The 26,406-nt window shown below is 41.5% G+C and overlaps 1 protein-coding gene across 7 annotated transcripts in view; it reads right to left on the bottom strand.

Moving 5' to 3' along the window:
• The window catches only part of TNRC6B (trinucleotide repeat containing adaptor 6B), a 289,108-nt gene that overhangs the window by 167,011 nt on the left and 95,691 nt on the right, over nt 1-26,406 (bottom strand). For all 7 annotated transcript variants that reach the window (XM_060189010.1, XM_060189011.1, XM_060189007.1 and 4 more), the window contains one exon: nt 13,969-14,036. In XM_060189010.1, coding sequence (XP_060044993.1) covers nt 13,969-14,036 — 68 coding nt within the window. The remainder of the gene's footprint in view (nt 1-13,968; nt 14,037-26,406) is intronic.

Below are 26,406 nucleotides of genomic sequence, written 5' to 3'. Positions count from 1 at the left end.
CGTGAGGATCCTGGTTCGAGCCCCCAGCTCCCCACCTGCAGGGGAGTCCCTTCACAGGCCGTGAAGCAGGTCTGCAGGTGTCTGTCTTTCTCTCCCCCTCTCTGTCTTCCCCTGCTCTCTCCACTTCTTTCTGTCCTATCCAACAACAACAACATCGATCGTAATACAACAATAAAACAACAAGGGCAATAAAAGGGAATAAATAATAAATAAATATTTTTAAAAAACAGAAAAAAAAAACACAGTATCTTTCCATTTGAACTTTCTCCTTATCATGATTACTTTTGTGATGGTCAAGCTAACAGTGGCTGTAGGTATTTTCATGGCTCTATCCACTGTTCTACCTCTGTTCTTGTTTTTTTTTTATTGTTGTTGTAGTTATTACTGTTGTTGCTACTGATGTCATCATTGTTAGATAGGACAGAGAGAATTGGAGAGAGGAGGGGAAGACAGAGAGGGGGAGAGAAAGATAGACACCTGCAGACCTGCTTCACCGCCTGTGAAGTGACTTCCCTCCAGGTGCGGAGCTGGGGGCTGGTCCTTGCGCTTCGCGCCAAGTGCACTTAACACACTACACTACCACCCAACTCCCTAAACTAAAAGAATTTAGTTTTATTGTAATAAACATCACAGAAATAATGTATTCAAGACATCTAGAACCTACAGCATAAATGTTAAATGAGCAAATAAGGAAAATGGCACAGACCAGCAAGACAATTCACTTCAATTCATTTGGACAGTGTGTTTGCTTTATCATGGGCATGACTCATGTTTCAGCACACCCCCAATGCACTGAAGAAAGTATCTATCTACAACAATAATACCTACAACAACAATAAAAACAAGGGCAACAAAAGGGGAAAAAAAGCAAATATATATGTGTGTGTGTATAATGATAAAATTCTTTCAAAAACAAAAATAGTAATATGTGAGGCACTGAATGAATACAAATATAACATTTCCTAAATGTTAACTTTGTGAAATGATCAATTTTATGTTGTATTTCATTATAGTAAATAAACATCTACTTTTGCATTTGATATTCTTTTTCTTTTTTTCTTGTGGCAGGGTATCTACTACTCAGGTGTCATGAAGCTGGCACATCCCGTGAATAGACCCACAGAAAGCATAGTCTTAAAACTACCCACTTAACCTGCCCGTCACCTCATCAACTTCAGTCTGTTTTTTTTCTGGATAGAAGAGTGACCCTTGGCAAAGATGATGAGGTTGCTGGTGAAGCTTTTCCATGAATGCGGCTAAGTTGTTCTGCATGATGAGAGACTGCCTATTGTTTCCAGGAGGAGGGTATGCTAAGAAACTAATTTTCTTTTGCTTAAAGGGCATTCCCACAAAACCAAGATTTGCTCATGATCAAATGAAAGGTCTCTCTGCCTCATCAAAAAGGCAAAGAAAACCAGATGTGCATGGAAGACTTTATAGGGCAGAAGCAGGAATATTTCTTGAGAGGGAGAGGGAGAGGGAGAGGGAGAGGGAGAGGGAGAGGGAGAAGGAGGAGGTAGGTAGCATAATGGTTATGCAGAGACTCTCATGCCTGAGGCTCCAAAGTCTCAGGTTCAATCCCCTGCACAACCATAAGCCAGAGCTGGGCAGTGCTCTGGTAAAGAGGGAGAGAGAAAGAGAGAGACAGAGAGACAGACACCCTCCCCAAGACCAAAGTACTTCAATGCAGTGCGGGCAGGCTTGAACCTAGGTCTCGGGGTGAGGAAGATAGCATCATGGATATGCAAACAGACTCTCATGCCCAAGGCTCTAAGGTTCCAGGTTCAATTCCCTGCATCACTGTAAGCCAGAGTTATGCTTACCGGTGGTCTGGTAAAATACAATAATATAAAATAAAATAAATCTTTAAAAAAAAATCTTTGAACTTTGGTCACACACATAGCAAAGTAGCATACTATGTAAGTGAGCTATTTCACCTTTCCAGAAGCAGGAAGATCTTTTTATTCTGCAGAGAAAATATGCATGTGTACTTTAAAGATTTGTATGGAGGTACTCAGAAGCAAAGAAAAATTAAGATTTTGATAGACATTTTCTACAAAATAACAATGGACTTACAGATTTGGATACTTGAAGAGGATAGTAATAAAATCAGGTATGCTGGGATATATTTGGGAAAGTGCAGAATGTAAAGTCACACAGGACTTGTGAGCTTCAGGGGAAGTGACTCAGCAAGCAAAGCACAGGACTTCCATGAGTGAGACCTTGAGTTCAATCCCTTGAACTGCATATATTGGAACAGTGCTCTGGTGTGTGCGTACGTGCGTGCGTCTGTTTGTCTCTCTCATAAAAAATGAATGAATATTTTTTTTAATTAAAAGAAGGTTCAGGGAGACAACATAATGGTTATGGAAAAGATTTTCACACCTGAGGCTTGGGAGACCCAGGTTCAATCTCCAACACTTCCATAAGCCACAGCTGAGCAGTGCTCTGGTTTTTTTTAAAAAAAAAAAAAGTTATGGAAGTTGGGCGGTAGCACAGCAGGTTAAGCACAGGTGGTGCAAAGTGCAAGGACTGGCGTAAGGATCCCAGTTCGAGCCCCGATTTCCCATCAGCAAGGGGAGTCGATTCACAGGCGGTGAAGCAGGTCTGCAGGTGTCTATCTTTCTGTCCCCCTCTCTGTCTTCCCCTCCTCTCTCCATTTCTCTCTGTCCTATCCAACAACAATGACATCAATAACAACAATAATAACTACAACAATAAAACAACAAGGACAACAAAAGGGAATAAATATTTTAAAAAGTTACTTTTTTTTCTTTTAAATTAGTGCCTAATAGTGATTTTACAAGATTATGAGACAGATTATAGGGATAAAGTTTCTTGCCACTCAGCTTTTCTTCTGTTAATAATAAATAAGATATTCTGAGTGAAAGAGTTTTTAATAACCCCACCCCAATTTTCAAAGTGAAGTGATAGAATAGCCTTCACAGTTAGTGTGACTTATTGATCTCTCCATTCATTCAGTATATATTCACAGATGCTCTCTGTGTACTGCACACTAGTTAGACACAAACCAACCTGACAGAGGTCTCTCCTTCCAGAGCTGAATATCAGTCTTAACCTGACCTTTTGCTGCCTGCCATCACATTATGCCTTTTTTTTCTTTTTTAATAGAGGCATAGAGGAAAAGAAGGAGTAAAAGAGACCACAGCACCAAAGCTCCCTTCAGTGTGGTAGAGGCCGAATTCGAGTCTGGATCAAGCACGTGGCGAAGCAGTGCACTACCCCGGTGAGCTATTTCACTGGTTCACCTCTTCCTCTTTTTTTAAAAAAAATATTTATTTATTTATTTATTCCCTTTTGTTGTCCTTGTTGTTTCTTTTTATTGTTGTAGTTATTATTGCTGTCGTCGTTAGACAGGAGAGAAAGAAACAGAGTGAGGAGGGGAAGACAGAGAGGGGGACAGAAAGACACCTGCAGACCTGCTTCACCTCTTGTGAAGTGACTCCCCTGCAGGTGGGGAGCCGGGGGCTCCAACCAGGATCCTTACACAGGTCCTTGCGCTTTGCTGACACCTGCGCTTAACCTGCTGTGCTACCACCCGACTCCCCCACCTCTTCCTCTTTACTGTATTCTCCCCTCTACTTTGGCCCAAACTTCAGATTGCAGATTCCTAGCCAGAACAGTTCTCAGGGCAGAACTTGTGTTCATACCCCCTGGTACTCACAAAATTTTGGGAAATAAATATTAGCTTCTCTTCAGGACACTACTGGAGACTCTCATTACTAAAACATTTATTTCTTTTTTAAAATTAATTGATACATTTATTGATTTATTATATAGAGACAGAGAAATTGAGAGGGAAGGGAGAAGAGAGAGAGGGCCAGAGTCAGAGACACTGGCAGCAACACTTCATTGCTTGTGAAGCTTTCCCCCTGCAGGTGGGGGTTGGGGCTTGAATTGGTTAAGCACAGGTGGCGCAAAGCGCAAGGACTGGTGTAAGGATCCTGGTTGGAGCCCCCAGCTCCCCATCTGCAGGGAAGTTGCTTCACAGGCAGTGAAGCAGGTGTCTTTCTCCCCCTCTCTCTGCCTTCCCCTCTTCTCTCCATTTCTCTCTGTCCTATCCTACAATGACGACATTAATAACAACAACAATAACTACAACAACAATAAAAAACAAAAGGGAAAATAAATATTTTTTAAAAAATGTCTATCAAGCATGAGGTCCTGAGTTCAATTCCTGGCATATGCTCTGGTTCTCTGTCCTCTTCTCTCTTTCAAATAAATAAATAAAATCTCAAAAAAGAAAATCCTCATAAAACAATTCAAAATGTATTTCTTATAATTCTGAGGCACTTGGAGAAGATGTTTTTAGATAATTTTTTAAAGTAACTTCAATGCAAATTAGAAAATTTATTAACAACAGAAAAATCCCCAAAAACCTAACATAAAACATTTATGGCTGGGGAGTCGGGCTGTAGTGCAGCGGGCTAAGCGCAGGTGGCGCAAAGCACAAGGACCGGCATAAGGATCCTGGTTCAAACCCCGGCTCCCCACCTGCAGGGGAGTCGCTTCACAGGCGGTGAAGCAGGTCTGCAGGTGTCTATCTTTCTCTCCTCCTCTCTGTCTTCCCCTCCCTCTCTCCATTTCTCTCTGTCCTATCCAACAACGACAACAACAACAATAACTACAACAATAAAACAAGGGCAACAAAAGGGAATAAATAAATAAAATAAATATTAAAAAAAAAAAAAAACATTTATGGCTATATTAAAATTCCCAGCAGCAAAAACTTCAAGAGCGTAAACTATCTCCCATTGAATCTTCTTGTGGAATTTTCAAAATTCCAATTAGCTTGAAAACAAAATTAATTTTCTTTTTCCCAAGAACAATTTGAGAAGATTATATAGAAAAGCCGACTATTCTTCTGATGTTCAGCCTACTGCTGTGTAACAATGATTGAGTTTGCTGCTTCTTAATAGATTTATTTCAACATCACATATTTTAATGGTTCAAAGGGAAAAAACTGGCAAAAATCTGGTGGTAGAATACTCAAAATAGGGGGCCAGATGGTGGCACACCTGGCTGAGCGCACACATTACAGTGCACAAGGACCCAGGTTCAAGCCCCCATCCCCACCTGCAGGGGGAAGGTTTCACAAATGGTGAAGCAGGGCTGCAGGTGTGTCTCTCTGTTTCTCTCCCTCTCTGTCTCCCCCTCCACTCTCAATTTCTCTCTGTCACTATCCAGTAAGTCAATAAAAAAATAAAAAAAGAATACTCAAAATGTTTCTTTATTTCTTTGGTTTTAATGCCAGAGATTGAGCCCTGGGTCCGTCCCTTTCATATGAAGTCATGTGCTCTACTACAGAACTACATCCCCAGCCCCTATAGAAACAAACAAAACAAAACAAAACAAAAAACCAAGCTGGGGAGATGCCATAGTGGCTATGCAAATGATTTCCAAGCTTGAGGCTCTGAGGTCCCAGGTTCAATACCTAACACCATTATAAACAAGATCTGTGCTCTAGTCTATCTCTCTTAAAACAAACAAACAAAGCCTCTCTCATTAAGCTGGGGGACAGCATAATGGTCATGCAAAAGAATTTCATGCCTGAGGCTCTGAGGTTCTATGTTTAACCTCCAGCACCACTATAAGTCAGAACTGAGTAGTGCTCAAAGAAAACGAACAAAAAATTATCTCATTAAAATAAGTGAAATTATATATACTTGGTGTGGGTAGATAGCATAATAGTTATACAAAGAGACTCTCATGCCTGAGGCTCCAAAGTTCCAGGTTCAATCCTCTACACCACCATAAACCAGAGCTAAGCAGTGTTTTGGTATATATATATGATTTTTATTAGTAATTTATAAAATTACAAAATAACAGAGGTACATTTAGACACTATTCTTAGCACCAGAGTTCTGTGTCCCTATTCCCTCCACTGGAAACTGCAGTGATTCTCTCAAGGTCACAGATATGGATTGAATATTTTCTTTCCTTCTCTCTCTCTCTCTCTCTTTCTTTCTTCCAGGATTATTGCTGGGGCTCGGTGCCTACACCACGAATCCACTGCTCCTGGAAGCTATTTTTTTCCCCTTTTGTTGCCCTTGATGTTTAATTGTTGTGGTTATTACTGTTGTTATTGATGTCACTGCTGTTGGATAGGACAGAGAGAAGTGGAGAGAGGAGGGGAAGACAGAGAGGGGGAGAGAAAGACAGACACATGCAGACCTGCTTCACTGTTTGTGAAGCGACTCCCCCTGCAGGTGAAGAGCCGAGGGCTCAAACGGGGATCCTTACACCAGTGCTTGTGCTTTGTGCCATGTGCGCTTAACCCCCTGAGCTACCACCCGACCCCCTAAATATTATTTCTATAACTATCTGTTTGTCTACCTATCTATATTTTCTCCATTTTTTTCTATGGCCCTGCCTTCTCTTCCATTTTAAGTCACAGCTACATCTATTACTATTTTCCAAATGTCTTTCATTTTTTCCTCCTCTCTCTGGGTCCTGATGGAATTGGTTTTCAGATCCCTCTAGTCATCTTCCCCTAACATTTCTCCCCCTCTGGGAGAACAACATATTTAAAAGTGTGCTTGTGTGCATACACACACACACACACACACACACACACACACACTTCCCTTGGTTAAATACCACAGTTTATGCTTAGCAGATAATTACCTATATATAAATTATTTGGAAATATTTTCATTTGGGGGGAGGTTGAGTGATGGTGCACTTGAGTGAGTGCACACTTTACCAGGCACAAGGACCTGGGTTCAAGCTCCTGTTCCCTACCTGCAAGAGAGGAAGCTTCATAAATGGTAAAGCAAGTCTGCAGGTGTCTTTCTCACTCTCTATCTCTCCCTCTCCTCTCAATTTCTCTCTGTCCTATCAACTAAAATAGACAGAAAAAAAGGCAAATAAAGAGGAAAAGTGGAACCAGGAGCAATGGATTCATAGTGTGGAGAGGAGTCCCAGCAATAACCGTAGTATCAATAAAAATGATGATGATGAGTGGTCCGGGAGGTGGTGCAGTAGATAAAGCATTGGATTCTCAACCATGAGGTCCGGAGTTTGATCCCCGGCAGCACATGTACCAGAGTGATGTCTGGTTCTTTCTCTCCTATCTTTCTCACGAATAAATAAATAAATGAATAAAAAATTTTAAAAATGATGATGATGATTTTCTTCATTGTTTTCTACATTTAGGAGTGCTATAGAACTGCCTAAAGTTTCAAGCACCAAAACGTGCTTAGTATTAAATCAGGCAGTTTACTATGAAATAAGGAATAATCTAATGAAAGAATTCCTTACTATAGGAATTTGGGAAAATGAGCTTCTAACAGTTGCACCATAGTATAAGATGAATTTCAGGAAGAATGTGCTGTAGGTCAAAGAGTTTGAGTAGGAAGAGAAATGAAGATAAGGTAAGAAAAAAATTCACTTACTAAAGGTCTGCATAATTAATAAGTTAGAAAAATTAAAAGGGCATTTTATAATTAGACATTTAGGTTGGGAAGAATGTAATGAGTAAAAAGAGAATTTAATCAAGACATCAGTGTTAAGACATTACATTATTGGGAGTCGGGCTGTAGCGCAGCGGGTTAAGCGCAGGTGGCGCAAAGCACAAGGACCGGCATAAGGATCCCGGTTCGAAGCCCTGGCTCCCCACCTGCAGGGGAGTCGCTTCACAGGCAGTGAAGCAGGTCTGCAAGTGTCTATCTTTCTCTCCTCCTCTCTGTCTTCCCCTCCTCTCTCCATTTCTCTCTGTCCTATCCAACAACGACAACAACAATAATAGCTACAACAATAAAACAAGGGCAACAAAAGGGAATAAATAAATAAAAATAAATATTAAAAAAAAGACATTACATTATTAATACTTCAAGCATAAAGTTTTATTCCACTACTTTGGGGTAGGCAGTGCTGACCCCATCAATTGCAGTAATCTCTCGGAGTCAATAGAACACTGTTTTCAACACTTCAATTTCCTTGTGTCTGATGCAAGCTCTGAACAGTTTCCTTTTTAGAAAGGAAAATAAAAGGGTTGAGGAAAATAGCTCACTTGGCTAGTGCACTGCTTTGTCATGTGCTGACCCAGGGTTGAGTCTGGCCCCCACTGCACTGGAGGAAGCTTTGGTACACGTGGTTTCCTTCCTGCTCTATTTCTTCTCATCTATCTAAAAAAAACAGCCCAGAGTGGTAATTACTATATATATAAAATTTAAAAAAGGTGAGGGCTGTGTGGTGGTGCACCTGGCTAAGCGCACATACTACCAAGTACAAGGACCTGTGCAAGGATCCAGCTACCCACCTACTGGGGGATGCTTCACAAGCAAGTAAGCAGGTATGGGTGTCTCTCTTTCTCTCTCCCTCTCTATCTCCCCCAATTCTCTCAATTTTTCTCTGTCCTATCCAGTAAAGAATGGCTACCAGGAGCAGAGAGTTTAGACTGGCATCCAGCCCAGCAATAACCCTAGAAGCAAAAAAAAAAAAAAAAAAAAGTAAAAAGGTAAATAAAAACTGATGACACCCCAAGGCAGTAGAAGTATAGGAATTGATACAATTAATTCTATAAATTATGAAATCACAAAATTAGTTTTAGGTATGCTACTGTGTTAAACATACAGTGACTAATGCTGTGTAAGTTTAATACAGTAATTACATGGCAATAAGCTGAGTTTGTCTGATTTGCAACAGTACATAATAAAGTGACTATCCTCAGAAAAATGATTAGATACACTAATAGTCAGTAAACCTAACTAAGAAGAAACAAATTGAAACTATATATATATACACACACAAACACACATATATATGGGGGGTGTGATGCTACATATCCTAGTACATTTTATTTACACATAAACCAGAATTCAGTACAGCTGTTCTTTTTTATCATTGTTGTTGTTATTATTATTATTGTTGGTATTGATGTCATTGTTGTTGGATAGGACAGAGAGAAATGGAGAGAGGAGGGGAAGACAGAGAGGGGGAGAGAAAGACAGACACCTGCAGACCTGCTTCACCGCTTGTGAAGTGACCCCCCAGCTGCAGGTGGGGAGCCGGGGGCTCAAACTGGGATCCTTGAACTGGTCCTTGCACTTCGTGCCACGTGCACTTAATCCTCTGTGCTACCGCAGTACCCCCCCAATGTTCTGAATATTAATACTTTAACACAGCAATCAAATGTCAGTTAACACAGCAATCAAATGTCAGCACTGAAGAAAGTATCTATCTATCTATCAAGCTTTAATATACATAATCTCTTTAATCTGCCTGTTACAGAATTTAGTTTTTAAAAAATTATTTTATATTTCTTTATTTCCCTTTTGCTGTTCTTGTTTTTTTTTATTGTTGTTGTAGTTATTACTGTTGTTGCTACTGATGTCATCATTGTTAGATAGGACAGAGAGAATTGGAGAGAGGAGGGGAAGACAGAGAGGGGGAGAGAAAGATAGACACCTGCAGACCTGCTTCACCGCCTGTGAAGTGACTTCCCTCCAGGTGCGGAGCTGGGGGCTGGTCCTTGCGCTTCGCGCCAAGTGCACTTAACACACTACACTACCACCCAACTCCCTAAACTAAAAGAATTTAGTTTTATTGTAATAAACATCACAGAAATAATGTATTCAAGACATCTAGAACCTACAGCATAAATGTTAAATGAGCAAATAAGGAAAATGGCACAGACCAGCAAGACAATTCACTTCAATTCATTTGGACAGTGTGTTTGCTTTATCATGGGCATGACTCATGTTTCAGCACACCCCCAATGCACTGAAGAAAGTATCTATCTACAACAATAATACCTACAACAACAATAAAAACAAGGGCAACAAAAGGGGAAAAAAAGCAAATATATATGTGTGTGTGTGTATAATGATAAAATTCTTTCAAAAAAAAAGAAATAGAGAGAAATAAACATTGAGAAGAGAGACACAATAGCACTGCTCCTTCACTACACATGGTGTTCTATGGTGCTGGGCTTGAACTTATAGCCTCATGCATGGTAAGGTGCAATCTCTGTTAAGTGAGCTATCTACCAGCCCACAGGTATTTTTATTTAATCTTTTTTGTTTGTTTTATACCAGAATAGTTCTCAGCTCTGACCTTTGGGGGTGCCAGGGATGGGAGAGCCTCAGGTATGAAAATCTTTTGCATAACCATTATGCTATCTCCCTGTGCCCCCACTTCAGTATATGAGGCTTGTGGTTCAATCCTCAGTGCCATATGTACTGGAGTAGTGATCTGGCTTCTCTTTCAGATAAAAGCTTCTTGCATTATCTCACATGAAATAAACAAATAAATAAATCTTTAAAAATATGTGTATACAGAAAATGTTTAGGAAACTAGGGGAGTAAAAGAAGAACTTCACTTTTATTTCTTTATTTCCATTATCTCTGTGTTATGATGTATTACTGTTTTTGAAGAGTAATTTTTTTTCCCTCCAGGGTTATTGCTGGGCTCGGTGCCTGCACCATGAATCCACCGCTCCTGGAGACCATTTTCCCCCCCTTTTTGTTGCCCTTGATGTTGTGGTCTCATTGTGGTTATTATTGCCATTGTTGATGTTGTTTGTTGTTGGATAGGATAGAGAGAAATGGAGAGAGGAGAGGAAGACAGAGAGGGCAAGAGAAAGATAGACACCTGCAGACTAGCTTCACTGCCTGTGAAGAGACTCCCCTGCAGGTGGGGAGCTGGGAGCTCAAACAGGGACCCTTACGCCGTCCCTGCGCTTTGTGCCACATGTGCTTAACCCACTGCACCACCACCCGCCCCCGCCCCCCCTTTTTTTTAACCAGAGCTCTGATGAGCTCTAGCTTATGGTGGTGCAAGGGACTGAACCTGAGACTTTGGAGCCTCAGACTTGAGAGTCTTTTTGCATAATCATTATGCTATCTACCCCTGCCCAAAGAGGAATTTCTCAAGTCTTTTAATGTATCACTTCCAGGGTCTAAAATGCTGTATTCACATATTGCTGTGTTCCACAGGTAGTGGAGCAATGCTGTGATAGTGCGACTTGTGCGTTCTCACTTTCTCTCTTCTCTCTTACCTCTCTCTCTCTCTCTGGATGTGTATATGTCTAGTGTCTAACTGAAGTAAAATGAATGAAAAACTCAGCCTAGGAGTGGTGGAATCACACATGTATGAAGCTCCAGGCACTGCAAAAAAACAACAGAATGTTGTGTTCAGTTCCTAGAGCATACCCTTAGCCCACTGTGCCCAGCCCCCTCTAGAGCATACTCTTAAGGATTTAATGTTGCTTTGCAAATTCCTGCTTTTTCATCTAAATATGACAGCAGACCCAGACCAGAGGAAAATATCAGAATCTCTTTTTGAAAAGGTATTATGCAACTTGTGAGAAAAAAATAAGGGAGAAAAGGAAAGGAAACAACATATATCATTCCAAATGCACTGAGGCTCTGGAGCTCTCTGACAGAAGTACAGGTTGTACAATATAAAACTTGTGGGAGAATCTGTTCCAGCAATGTTTCCTGAATACCTAAATAAGCTGATTCAGGATAGGGGTTACTAGAGCAGGCTCTTAAAGATAAAGACTGGTTTGTTTGGGAAATGGATACCCTCCAGAGAACAGAACTTTAATCTGTGTTTTTAAAATAGGCTTAATGCCACACTCATTGTTTCCCCCGAGTCCTCTTATCCATGAGACTTTGATCTTGACAAGTGCAGTTTTGCTAATTACAGTGCTTTTCAGAAACATAGCTGCCAAGGTTGGCAAAGGGTTTGGGTTCAAGAGATGTAATTTTTAAAGATGTATCCATTTCATATGAGGCAGAGAAAGAGGGTTTTACATGAGAGAAAGAGAGAAGACAGAGTATCACTTGGGTTATATGCTAACATAAGGGGTCAGACAGACAGCCTCAGGGATACAAATCCTGCACTCTGCCAGTTAAACCATTTCTCTGGCCATGGGTTGAAGAGATATTATAGAACACTTCAGTGTCAGAAACATCTGACTTCAAATCCTAACTTCCATTTCAAGCTGTGTTACCATGGGCAAGTTACCTACTTTTATCTTTAAGTAAAATAGAGTCACTATAATAGTAAGTGAAAGTAACATGAATAGCATCAAAATTAACTACTTTATGTATGTAAAAGAACACTTGTCAAGTGGGAGCTATGGTTTTCATGTTATAAAGCCTTTTATCAGAGTGTATGTGTATGTGGGGGGGGAGGCAACGAGAGATAAATGAAATGTTTCTGTAGTTCCACTGGGACTATATATACTGTGTTCTACTTTGCTAAAGATGAACTAAATCCATCTGTCCAGAAGAATATCAGTGAATTTGACAGAATCCAGCAAAGTTAGTATTTATATTGTAGATTATTTTAAAAACTGCCAAGTTAGCAAATTAAACCAGCTGTGAAAATATCCTGGTTTCCATTCACAGCAAACAGGAGACAAACATTCTCCTTTAATAAACCTGGCCTTGTGGTAGAACAATATATTCTGCATTATTCATTACTAAGTATCTTGGAGACATAATTTTCCATAAAACATAACAAAACTATATTAGTTTCTAGGAATTAACAAAACAAAACAAAACAACGGGGGTTGGGTAGTGGTAGTGCAGCTGGTTAAGCGCACATGGCGCGAAGGGCAAGGACTGGCGTAAGGATCCCAGTTCAAGCCCCCAGCTCCCCACCTGAAGGGGAGTCACTTCACAGGTGGTGAAGCAGGTCTGCAGTGTATATCTTTCTCTCCTCCTCTCTGTCTTCCCCTCCTCTCTCCATTTCTCTCTGTGCTATCCAACAGTGACGACATCAATAACAACAACAATAACTACAACAATAAAAAAAACAAGAGATGAGTTTGTATAGATTTTCAGTAAATTCTTTTTTTTTTTTTTTGTTCGTCCAGGGTTATTGCTGGGCTCGGTGCCTGCACCATGAATCCACCGCTCCTGGAGGTCATTTCTCCCCCTTTTTGTTGCCCTTGTTGTTGCAGCCTCGTTGCGGTTATTATTGCCATTGTTGACGTTGCTTTGTTGTTGGATAGGACAGAGAGAAATGGAGAGAGGAGGGGAAGACAGAGAGAGAGGGGGAGAGAAAGACAGACACCTGCAGACCTGCTTCACCGCCTGTGAAGCGACTCCCCTGCAGGTGGGGAGCCGGGGGCTCGAACCGGGATCCTTACGCCGGTCCCTGCACTTTGTGCCACGTGCGCTTAACCCACTGCGCCACCGCCCGACCCCGATTTTCAGTAAATTCTATGCATTAATGTGCCATTCCACTTAGAAAAACACTGCCTGAATAACTAACACTTGTCAGTCCTTTAATTCTATCTTAACTGCTTCATGTGGAACACCAGTATGTTCTATAACATAATTCCTCAAGTCCTGAGACAGAATTAGTAAAAAAAAAAAAAAAAATTGATCATCACTGCCAAACAACCATCTAGAGAACTCCCAATTTCATCTTTAAGACATATCACTCTTTAAGAAGTCAAGACAGAGACCCTGAATTATTTAGAATGTTGACTACGTTATATTATTTATAATTCCAATTCCTTTAAGGAAACAAAGTTAAACAAACATCAGGGGGATAAATGCCTAAATGGAACAGAATTTCAGGAAGTACTATTCAAATAAATTCACACTTGGAATGCAGGGAAAGAGTCTATTAATTTAATTCACTTCATAAAAACATTGCTAAGAAAAGTAATACTATTTTAGACTTTCTTTGGAAATCAACCAAATTGAATTAGTTCAATTTGGAACATCCTGAGCCTTAAAGCCTTTGTTAAAACATAACATAAATTGTGATTAGTCAGTGTGAAAACTACAAAGCCAACTTTCTTGTCCCTCCAGTGAGTCTGTCTAGAAACAGAAGCAATGCACCAACAGCCACCAAAGCAACTGGTAACTGTCACAGTGTGACCAATGTATGTCCTCTGCAAAGATGCTCTCAGCATGTTTAACTAAAGTGCTTCTGGAGATCTGTAATAGGATACTTTTAAAATAAATTGTGACTCACAGTTTGCTTTCTTCACCAGGAGGTGGAGTCTTGCCATGCCCTTCCATTACAAAGTCCTCCTGTTCCACCTGCAAAGGTAAGCACCGGTCAGCAGTAGTCAACAGCCAAGATACAACTCCTTAGAAAGACCCAGGGCCAGGCTTCTTGCAGAACCACATGGCTATTTTACTACAGTGCCTCAAAGCCTGGGTTCATCATTTTCAATCTCCAAGACTCTTTAAAGCAACTCTTCTTGGATGACTAGATGTGTAGAATGGAAAGGAAGCATACTGATCTGTGACTTGTGCAATTGTGGACAAGAATTAACAGCATCCAAAATATAACAAAGAATTGCTCTAGGTTTCTGGATATAACTCATCCAGTAGAACACACACCTTAACATGCACAAAGACAGGTTCAAGCCCTGGAACCACCTGCAAGTACCAAGGGTGGTACCGAGAGAAACTCCACAGATGCTAGAGGAGGTGTCTTATCTTTCTATCTGAAAATTTTTAAAAAGAATGACAAGGTTGACCTGGCAACAATGGAGTTGTGCATGTGCAATCCCCCAACCCCCTTACAGACACAGAAAATAGAGGGGTAGAGAAAAGAATTTCTTTAAATTAAGCAAGACAAAGCAAGCCCTCTCATGTTAGACTCCCTTGTACCACCAACAGCCAGAATTAAGTGAAGCTGTAGGGAAAAAAGTTAAGCTACCAGAAAAATTTATAAAATAATAAATTTCACTGGAAAAGGTGCACATATAACTCTAAATGAATGAAAACAATGTTCACTCTCATGCCAGTCAGGAAAATGAAAATTAAAACCACAGAGAGATACCATCTCACTACTATAGGCTGGCTCAAATTAAAATGTCAAGCACTTTGCCAAGTGTTGACAAGGGTATGAAGCAGTAACTTTTCTCTTCTTCTCGCTTCCTCCTCCTCCTCCTTTTTCTTCTTTAACCAGAGTACTGCTCAACTCTGATTTGTGGCGGCACAGGGAACTGAACTTGGGACCTTGGAGCCTCAGGCATGAGTCTTTTTGCCTAACCATTATGCTAATTACTCTGCCCCCCTTTTTATATATTAAAAACAATAAAAATCAGGGGCTGGTGGTAGTGCACCTGGTGGAAAACTCTCAGCAGGCTAGAAATGGACATACTTTATGACCCTGCAATTCCTCTCCAAACTCACCTATTTGTAATAATCAAAACCTGGAAGCAACCTAGGTGTCCAACAACAGATGAGTGGCTAAGAAAGTTGTGGCATATATATATAATGGAATACTACTTAGCTATTAAAAATGGTGAATTCCCCTTCTTCACCTCATCTTGGATAGACTTGAAGAAATCATGTCACGTGAGACAAGCCAGAAAGAGGGTGAATATGTATGATCTCACTAGTGGACAGAAGTTGAGAAATCAGAAAGGGGAAACACAAAGTAGAATTTGGACTGGGTTTCATGTATTGCACCAAAGTGAGGGTGGGGTGACTTTCAGGTCCTGATGCATGATAGTGGAGGAAGACCTAGCCTGGGGGTGACAGTGTTTTGCAGAAAAATGAGAAATTCCCCACCTGCAGGGGGAAATGAGAAATTTTTCCACCACACATGGAAAAAATGGCCTCCAGGAGCTGTGGATTTGTAGTGCACCTAGCCCCAGTGATAACCTTGGAGGCAAAAAACAAAGAGAGAGACACTACACAGGTAAGGAGAAAAAGACACAACATACATTTCATTTATTTATTTACTTGCCTCCAGGGTCATTACTGAGGCTCAATACTGACACTATGAGTTCACTACTCCTGAAGTCCATTTTTTCAATTTTGGGGTACAACTGAGAAATTGAGAGAGGAGGGGGAAGGTAAGAGAGGGAGAGAAAGACACCTGCAGATTTTCTTCACTGCTTGTGAAGTGACCCCCCTGCAGATGGGGAGCCAAGGGCTCGAACCTGGATCCTTGAGCCAGTCCTTGCGCTACAGTCCTGGCCCCCTGCAGTCTCTTTTCTCCATATAGATTTACAAAAGAGAGAGGGGAAAAAATAAGCATCTTGAGGGGACCAGATGGTAGCACACCTGGCTAAGCACTCATGTTACCGTGCACAAGGACCTGGGTTCAAGCTCCTGGTCCCCACCTGCAGGGTGAAAGCTTTACAAGTGGTGAAGCAGGGCTGCAGGTGTCTCTCTCTCCCTCTTTATCTCCCCCTTCCCTCTCCATTTTTCTCTGTCTCTATCCAATAATAAATAAATAAATAAATAAGCATTTTGCTCTTCCCAATAGTTTATTGATCATTAAAGGAAGATAGGTGACAGAGACAGAACTACCTCCACAAACAGGCAGTCTACCATCAGACCTACGAAAACGTCTTTAAAAAAAAGGGAGGATTCCCCTGTCCTAAATTCACAGTGATATACAAAGGGTTAGAATGTTACAGACATTGGGGGAGTCGGGTGGTAGCTCAGTGAGTTAAGCACACATGGCGCGAAGTTTCAAAAGACTGGCATAAGGATCCCGGTGGTTTGAGATCCTGGCCCCCCACCTGCAGGGGAGTCACTTCACAAGTGGTGAAGCAGGTCTGCAGGTGTCTAGCTTTCTCTCCCCCACTCTATCTTCCCCTCCTCTCTCAATTTCTCTCTGTCCTATCTAACAACGATGGCATCAACAAAACAATATAAAAGGGAAAGTAAATTAATTAATTAATTAAAAAAAACAAACAAAGAGTGTTGCAGATAGACTTGAAGGGAATTAGTGGGGGTCAGATGGTAACACAGTGGGTTAAGTGCACATGACGTAAAGCGCAAGAACTGGCATAAGGATCCCAGTTGCAGCCCCTGGCTCCCCACCTGCAGGGAGGCCGCTTCACAGGTGGTGAAGCAGATCTGCAGGCATCTATCTTTCTCTCCCTCTCTGTCTTCCTCCCTTCTTTCGATTTCTCTCTGTCCTACCCAACAATAATAATAACAACAATGATAAACAACAAGGGCAAAAAAAGGGAAAAAATAGCCTTCAGGAGCAGTGATTCATAGTGCCAGCACTGAGCCCCAGCAATAACCCTGGAGCAGAGAAAGAAAGAAAGAAAGGAAGAAAGAAAGAAAAAAAGAAGGTAGGGGGTCAGGTGGTGGTATATCTGGTTGACGCACACATGACCATGCCCCAGGATCCAGGTTTGAGCCGTGCTCCCCCTTTCCAGAAAGGACCCTTCATGAGTGGTGAAGCAGTTCTGCATTTCTCTTTTTCTCTCCCTCTGCTCTAAAAGTATCTCTATCCTATCTAATAAAAACAAAAGAAAAGACAAAAAATAAAATTTACATTTAAAAAGGAAGAACAATATGGTCACCAGAAGTTGGGCACCAGGCTCTTGTGATAACCCTGGTGGCAATAATAAATAAGTAGATAAATAAATAAATAAGTCCATTTTTGGTAACACAGACACACACCATAATGAAACTCATATAAAGCAAAAGGCTTTCCAGCTCCAGCGTCCTTGCCAGTCAGAAATACTAGAGTAGATGAGATAGAATTCGAAGTCTTTCTGAAAGGACAGGAAAAAAACCCAAAAAACTGAGTGGTTTTATTTACTTCCATTATAAAGAGAAAGTGGGAGGTTAGAGACGAGATTAATAAGACATACTGTGCACATTAAGACATTCAAACCAGGCTTGATTTCATTCTTTCCTTATGAATTTTGCTAGGCAGAGGGAAGATTCCCTTGTCCTAAATTCACAGTGAAATACAAGGGGTTAGAGTGTTGCAGACAGACTTGAGGGGAATTAGACATGAACTTGATCTGGTTGTGGTTACAAGATTACATACACAGGTGAAAAAAAAGTCACTGAATTGTTCATTCAATGTACCAAATTATACAAATGTTATGCCGTAATTAGGGGGAAAGTGATGATCGCTTACATTAATTATGTTCCATGGGACCACAAGCCTAAATTATTTTCTCAAAGGGTAACTATTCTCCCACTTATATACTTTAGAAACATTTCTTAATCCTCCATCTTTAAAAATCCTACACATGAAAAGCTCTAAATTGTGGGCCTTTGCTTCTGCCTACTAGTTATGAGTTTATTGCAATCATTTAAAAAATTATCTGTGAGAGAGAGAGAACCAGAACATCACCCAAGCACATGCAATGTTTGGTATTAAACTCTTTTTTTTTTTTTTTGCCTCCAGGGTTATCATTGAAGCTCAGTGCCTACACTACAAATCCACTGCTCCTAGCAGCCATTTTTTCCATTACATTGGAAAAAATATAGGATAGAGAGAAACTGATAGGACAGAATGAAATTGAGAATAGGGGGAGATGGAGAGAAAGACAGGCACCTAAATACTTGCTTCACTGCTTGAAAAGTGAGCCCCCTGCAGATGGGGAACTGGGGGCTGGAACCGGGATCCTTGCACGGGTCCTTGTATTTTGTACTATGTGCACTTTACCTGGTGCACCACCACTCGGCTATGATTTTCTTTTTTCCTCCAGGGTTATCACTGGGGCTTGGTGCCAGTATTACAAATCCACTGCTCCTGGCAGTTGTTTTTTCCATTTTATTGGATAAGACAGAGTGAAACTGAGAGAAGAGGGGGAGACAGAGAGGGAGACAGACACCTGGAGACCTGCTTTATTACTTGTGAAGCTTTTCTCTGTAGGTGGGGAGCCAGGGGCTTGAACCCAGATCCTTGTGTGGGTCCTTGTGCTTTGTACTATGTACACTTAACATGGTGTGTCACTGTCCAGCCCCTTCTGGTATTAAATTCAAGACTTCATACTTAAGAGAGCACTTTGTCCAATGAACCACTTAAAAAAATTTTTTTATTATTATTTATTTTCCCTTTTGTTGCCCTTGTTGTTGATGCTGTCGGTGTTGGATAGGACAGAGAGAAATGGAGAGAGGAGGGGAAGACAGAGAGGGGAAGAGGAAGACAGACACCTGCAGACCTGCTTCACCGCCTGTGAAGCGACTCCCCTGCAGTTGGGGAGCCAGGGGCTCAAACTGGGATCTTTATGCTGGTCCTTGCACTTTGTACCACCTGCGCTTAACCCACTGCGCTACGGCCTGACTCCCCCAATGAGCCACTTTTTAGGCCACTGATTTTTTTATTTTATTATTTTTTTTTTAACCAGAGCACTGCTCAGCTCTGGCTTAAGGTGGTGTCAGGGACTGAACCTCAGACCTCCAAGTCTCAGGCATGAGTTTATTGCATAAATCATTATGATATATCCTCAGCCCTATAATAAATTTCCCCCTTAATAAAAATTTTATTGATTTTTACTTTATTTTTTATAGAGATAGACACTGAGAGAGAAGGGGGAGTAGAGTGGGAAATAGACACCTGCAGCACTGCTCCAACTACAATCAATTTCTAATTAAGCATAATGATGAGAGATAACAATAATAAGACTAGGAGTCGGTGGTAGCGCAGCAAGTTAAGTACACATGGTATAAAGCGCAAGGACTGGCATAAAGATCCCAGTTCGAGCCCCTGGCTCCCTACCTGCAGGAGAGTTGCTTCACAGGCGGTGAAACAGGTCTGCAGGTGTCTCTCTTTCTCTCCCCTCTCTGTCTTCCCCTCCTCTTTCCATTTTTCTCTGTCCTATCCAACAATGACAACATCAATAGCAACAATAATAACTACAACAGTAAAAAAACAAGGACAACAAAAAGGAAATAAATAAAATATAAAAAAACAATAATAAGACTACAGCTTCAACTATCTCTCCTACATAGTTTTCCAAATACTTTGTGACGTTATTAAAATTTTTTTATTATCTTTATTTATTGGATAGAGAGAACCAGAAACTGACAGGAAAGGGGGTGATAGGGAGAGAGACAGAGAGACACCTACAGCACTGCTTCACCACTTGCAAAGCTTCCCCTCTGCATGTGGGGACCGGGGACTCAAACTCAGGTCCTTGCACACTGGGTTGGAATGTGTGCACTTAATCAGGGGTGCCACCACCCGGTCTCTTGTTTTCCAAATCTTTTAACACTGGCCCCATATTTTTCATATTAGTCTTCTTCATTTGGGATGACCCAATAGATCCAACTGTAACATCATCTTTGTCCTTAAATATCCTTTCCTCTTTATATACCCTATTTTTTGTGAATAGCATCATCAATTATTAAGATCTCTAGGGGCCAGGTGGTGGCACACCCGGTTGAGTGTACATGTTACAGTGCACAAGGAACCAGGTTCGAGCCCCTGGCCCTCACCTGCAGGAGGAAAGCTTCACAAGTGGTGAAGCAGTGCTGCAGGTGTCTCTCTCTCTCTCTCTCTCTCACTATCACCCTCTTCCCTCTCAATTTCTGACTGTCTCTATCCAGCAAAGGAAGATTTTAAAAAAAATCTCTAAACAGAGAGGCCAAGTGATGGTGCACCTGGTTGAGTACATGAGCAAGGACCCAGGTTCAAGCCCCCAGTCCCCACCTGCAGAGGAGAAGTTTCAAGAGCAGTGAAGTAGTGCTACAGGTGTCTTTCTTTTGCTCTTCCCCTCTGCCTCCTCCTCCTCCTCCCCTCTCAATTTCTCTCTGTCCTATAAAAAAATACCTAATAGAAAACCCAACATTTTTTAAAAATTTAAGTTCACATTCAGAGAATTTTTTTAATTTTATTTATTTATTTTCCCTTTTGTTGCCCTTGTTGTCTTGTTGTAGTCTTATTGTTGTTATTATTGATGTCATAGTTAACCCAACACTCTTATATGTAATTATCTACTTGGATCATGCCCCTGGCAAAGCAAGTATGCTATCCAAGTGATCTATCTTGTAGCTCTTTTAACTGATACAGTTAAAGCCAGCTTTCCTAAATCTCTTTATTTATTTATTCCTTTTTGTTGCCCTTGTTGTTTTATTGTTGTAGTTACTGTTGTTATTGATGTCATCGTTGTTGGATAAGACAGCAATGGAGAGAGGAGGGGAAGACAGAGAGGGGGAGAGAAAGATAGACACCTGCAGATCTGCTTCACTGCCTGTGAAGCGGCTCCCCTGGAGGTGGGGAGCCAGGGGCTTGAACCGGGATCCTTACGCAGGTCCTTGCACTTGGCGCCACCTGCACTTAACCCGCTGCGCTACCGCCTAACTCCCCAAATCTCTTTTTAATAAAAGCTTTCTCACTGATCTTCCTGTTTCTAAGTTCCATCTTCTTCTTCTTTTTTATTTTTTATATTTATTTATTATTTTCCCCTTTGTTGCCCTTGTTGTCTTTTTTTTTATTGTTGTAGTTATTATTGCTGTTGTTATTGATGTTGTCATTGTTGGATAGGACAGAGAGAAATGGAGAGAGGAGGGGAAGACAGAGAGGGAGTGAGAAAGACAGATACCTGCAGACCTGCTTCACTGCTTATGAGACGGGGGTTTGAACCGAGATCCTTATGCTGGTCCTTGGGCTTTGTGCCACGTGCGCTTAACCCAATGCTCTACCGCCCAACTCCCTGTTCTTTATTTTTTAACCAGGGTTATCACTTGAGCTCAGTGCCTACATGATGAATCCATCACTCCCAGAAACTTTTCTTTTCTTTCTACCTTATTTTATTTGACAGGACACAGAGAAATTGAGATGGGAGGGGAAATGGAAGGGAGAGAGAAAGATATCTACAGACCTGCTTCAGTGTTCTTGAAGTGTTCCCTCTGCAGGTGGGGAGCAGGGGTTTGAACCCAGATTCTCATGCATGGTGATAACCAGGTGTGCCACCGCATGGACCCTGGTTCCATCTTTCTCGAACCACTTCCATCAAGTGAACTTTGTGAAATGCAAATCTGATCTCATAACTCTCAAAAATCTTCACTGGCATGCTATCACCTACTCTAAGGGATGAAAGTTTAGTTGACCTGGTAAGCTATCTTTTAATTTCTTTTAAAAAAATTTTTACTTTATTATTTATTACTGGATAGAGACAAAGAGAAGTTGAGAAGGGAGTGGGAGGGAGACAGAGAGGGAAAGAGACAGAGAGACACCTGCAGCCCTGCTTCACCACTCATGAAGCTTCCCCCCTGCAGGTGGGGACCAGGGGCTTGAACCTGGGTCCTTGTGCACTGTAATGTATGCACTTAACCAGGTATGCCACCGCCTGGACCCTTCTTTTAATTTTTTTAATTAAAAATAATCTTATTTATTTATTTATTTATTTATTCCACCAGGGTTATTGCTGGGCTCAGTGCCTGCACCACGAATCCACCGCTCCTGGAGGCCATTTTTCCCCCTTTTGTTGCCCTTGTTGTGTAGCCTCCTTGTGGTTATTATTATTACCATTGTTGACGTCGTTCGTTGTTGGACAGGACAGAGAGAAATGGAGAGAGGAGGGGAAGACAGAGAGGGGGAAAGACAGACACCTGCAGACCTGCTTCACCGCCTGTGAAGCAACTCCCCTGCAGGTGGGGAGCCGGGGGCTCGAGCCGGGATCCTTACACCGGTCCTTGCGTGCGCTTAACTTACTGCGCCTCCGCCCGACCCCGTCTTATTTATTTTAATGAAAGAGATACAGAGAGAAAGATAGGTAGGTAGACAGACAGACAGATATCAGAGCAGTGCTAAGCTCTGGCATGTATGGTGGTGCTAGGAACTGAACCTGGGACCTCACCGTCTTAGGCATTAAAGTAATTCTGTATAACCATTATACTATCACCCCAGTCTGATTTTTTGTTTTTTGCCACAAGGGTTATTATTGGGGTTTAGGACCTACATGATGAATTCATTATTGCCTGTAGTTATTATTTTTTTCCTTTCTTTTTTCTTTTTTGTTGTGGATTCTCCTTTTTGATAGAGACAAAGAGGACTTGAGGGAGAAAGAGAGATACTGTAGCACTGCTTCACAACTCCTGTCCCCCTACCACTACCCCCGGCAGGTGGGGACCAGTGGATTAGACTTTGCACGTGGTAATGTGTGCATTCACTTTCAGGGATACAACTGTTATCACCTGGGTTTTACTGGTCCAAGTAGACTTTTTCAAACAGAAAGACAGAGTCAGAATAAGACAGTGAAAGATAGTACAGCACTGAAGCTTTTTCTAGTGCAACGGGGCCAGGCTTGAACCTGGGTGATGTGGATGGATGGCAGATGCACGTTCCAGATTTTTTTTTTTTGATACAGGGAGTGAAAGACATCACAGCACCAAAGCCTCCTTTAGAGTAGTGAGAGTTGGGATAGAAACTAGGTTACAAACATGGCAAAGTAGTACACTATCCAGGTGAGCTATTTGACAGTCCCAGGTGAGTTATCTTGCTGGCTGTAGTTGCAATATTTTTATTCATGAGACTTACATCATATCCTCACTTTCCCCCACTCCTGTTTCTTTCATTTAACAAATATATATATTTATATATATATATATATTGGATAGCGACAGAGGCAGAGAACACAGAACGAAAGAGACCACAGTACCACAGCTTCCTTGAATGCACGGGGCAGGGGGGCCAGGGTCAGACCTGGGTCACACACATGGCCAAGCAGCATACTGTCCAAGTGAGCTATTTTGCCAGCCCTCAACAAATAATTATTGAGCTCATATTGCATGCTGTGTGCTGTGCTAAGATAACAGTAGAGAAGATGGTGTCTACCCTCAAAAAAAGTTACGTATCAGTAGGAATAACAAACCAAAACAAGTAAATTACCATACATCATGGGGGTGCAATGGAATAACACAGGAAGAGCAGGAATCAAATGTATTCTAGGGCCAGGGAGATAGCATTATGGTTATGCAAAGGACTTTCAGGCCTGAGGCTCTGAGGTCCCAAGTTCAATTCCTAGCACCATCATACAGCAGAACTCAGCAGTGCCCTGGCATTTAAAAAATAATCATTATATATTATACATACACATTATGTATGTGTGTATATAGATATATAGACCAGTCACCCATCTCCTTCCTAGTTCAGCTGGGGTACGGGCAAGACCAACTGAGATCGATACATTCTGAAATGCAATTTGGACACAAGCACCTCTTCCTGTCCCTCATCATGTAAGCCTGCAGAGGGGTACTTGGTACTTGGAGCTCCCAGTTGCAGAACTGCAGGCTCTTCTCTGTCCTTGGAGCCCATCCAGAGCCTCACTTGACAGGTATGTCAGTGACTTTTCTCCTCTGTGTCCTAGATTTGCTCATTACCAACTTGTTCTCAGGACATTCCAGTCTTGCCAATCTTTTACCTTGTTCTCTCCTGCTCCTGGAGCACAGACCATAGTTGGAGAAAGTTACAAAACTGGTTCCTTTTCAGACTTAGTGCCATTCAATTCCCACCGAATACTCACATTTCAGCCCCTCGGCCTGGAAGGCCCTTATCCATCCTCTCTTTATGGTGAACTTTATTCACCTTTCAGAGACCAGTTCGAAGTTGTGTTTTTTAAAATTTGGTTTTTTACTTATTATTACTATTACATGATTGTAAGATGCATAGTTCCACACCACACCCACCACCAGAGTTCTGTGTCCCCACCTTTCATCTCCCAGAGTTCTCATAAGTCTTACAGTTTGCTAGCTTTATGTATTTATTTATTATTTTGGGGAAGTTCATATAAATCAGATTTCTAGATTCCACATATTAGTGAAACTATCTGGTAGTTGTCTTTCATTTCTTATTTCACTAAGCATTATCACCTCCAGTTCCATCCATTTTGTCCCAAAGGAACAGTATCATCTTTTTTTATCTCAAAGTAATATTCCATGGAATATATATCTCGTAACATCTTTAGCCAGTCCATTGAGGGGTTACGAATAATAGGCTATTGTGAATAACAAAACTATTGAACATAGGGGTGCGTATGTCCCTTCTAATTCATGTTTGAGTGTCCATTGGGTAAATGCCCGAGAGTGATATTACTGGGTCATAAGGTAATTCCATTTTTACTCAGGACTTTCCATACAGTCTTCCAAAGGAGGGCTGTACCAGTCTGCATTCCCACCGGCAGTGTAGCAGAGTTCCCTTTCCTCCACAGCCTCTCCAACACCTGTCATTTCTTGGTTTGTTGGTGTCAGCCATTCTCTCAGGTGTGAGGTGGAATCTCTGTATAGTTTTATTTCCAACATCTCTAGTGATAAGTGAAGTGGAGCATTTCTTCATGTGTCTGTGGGCCATGTAGACCTCTTCTTTAGAAAACTGTCTGCTTAGTTCTTTGACCTACTTTTTTTTTGGGGGGGGTTGTTTTTTCTTCTTTTTAGATCTATACCAATTCTGTATTGATATTTGCTATCAGTCTCTTTTCTGATATGCGACCCTATGAAACATTTTCTGACATCCCCTGTGCTTCCTCTTCTGACCCTCCCAAGGAACCTTTCCCTCTTTCCCCAGGCAGGGTTGGCATGCAGCTGTGATCCTTTGTTCACCTATTTCCCCCCCTGGTGTTGAGCCTTGCAGGGAAACAATGTAATCTTTGTCTGTTATTCCAGAGTCTAACACAGCCCTTCTTGTTGGTCTTTCATTCAGTTAACACACCTTCTAAATGCCTTCTGTGTGCTAAGTCATGGGTTGAATGACTGAATTAGTGTCTGATTTATTCCATCACATTCCTGCTGTATTTATTCTGTGCCTCTTCTGCTCCCTTCAGACTCCAAACCCATCTACTAGGGATCCTTCTCAATCATCAACACCTAAAATTTTCTGGCAAGTCTGTCTCACATCTTGTTTATAATTCTCATGGCTGTGTAATAAACTTGCATCTTCACCCAATTTCCTGCCTTCCCAATGCTCTCAAGCATGTGTGTTTTAAATTCCCTATACTACACTGCCTCCTCTGGGACTTTACTATCAAATGGGCCCTTCTTTTTCCCTTTCCAGCAAACCTATCCCCTCTACCTGCAAATATTTACAATCCCTTCTATCCTGGAAATTTATTTTTGATCTTATGATACTTTCCAAATGCCCTCCTGTTTTCCTCTTTCCCCCTCTACTCTCCTAAAGGAATATACTGCACCTCATTACTTCCATGATCTCATCACTAATTAGATTTTTGAAAATTAAGTTTTGAAGATACACACACACACACACACACACACACACACACACACAATTTACTTTTGGTGTTGCTGTTGGAACTGCACCACTACAAGCCAACAGTTTTAGATAGAAAGAGGAGAGAAGAAGAAAGTGAAAGGGGGGAGGGGAAAAAAGAAAGTGAAAGGGAAAGAGGGGAAGGGTGAAGGAAGGGACAGAGATAGAAAGGGGGAGAGTGAAAGGGAAATAGGGAAGGGGTAGGGGAGAGAGAGGAGACTCCACAGCACTGAAGCTGTGCAAGACAAAACAGACACTCTTCTAGATGAACTATCTTGCCAAGGCTTATAAACAAAAACAGCACTCCTTGGGAGCGCAGCTGGTTAAGCACAGGTGGTGCAAAGCATAAGGATCCCAGTTTGAGCCCCGGGCTCCCCACCTGTAGGGGAGTCGCTTCACAGGCGGTGAAGCAGGTCTGCAGGTGTCTTTCTCTCCCTCTCTCAGTCTTCCCCGCCTCTCTTCATTTCTCTCTGTCCTATC

Source organism: Erinaceus europaeus, chromosome 4 (assembly GCF_950295315.1).
Source record: "Erinaceus europaeus chromosome 4, mEriEur2.1, whole genome shotgun sequence".
Classification (NCBI taxonomy): domain Eukaryota; kingdom Metazoa; phylum Chordata; class Mammalia; order Eulipotyphla; family Erinaceidae; genus Erinaceus; species Erinaceus europaeus.
The sequence above is the reverse complement of the archived record's forward strand: the minus strand, read 5'-3'. Positions and strand labels throughout refer to the sequence as shown.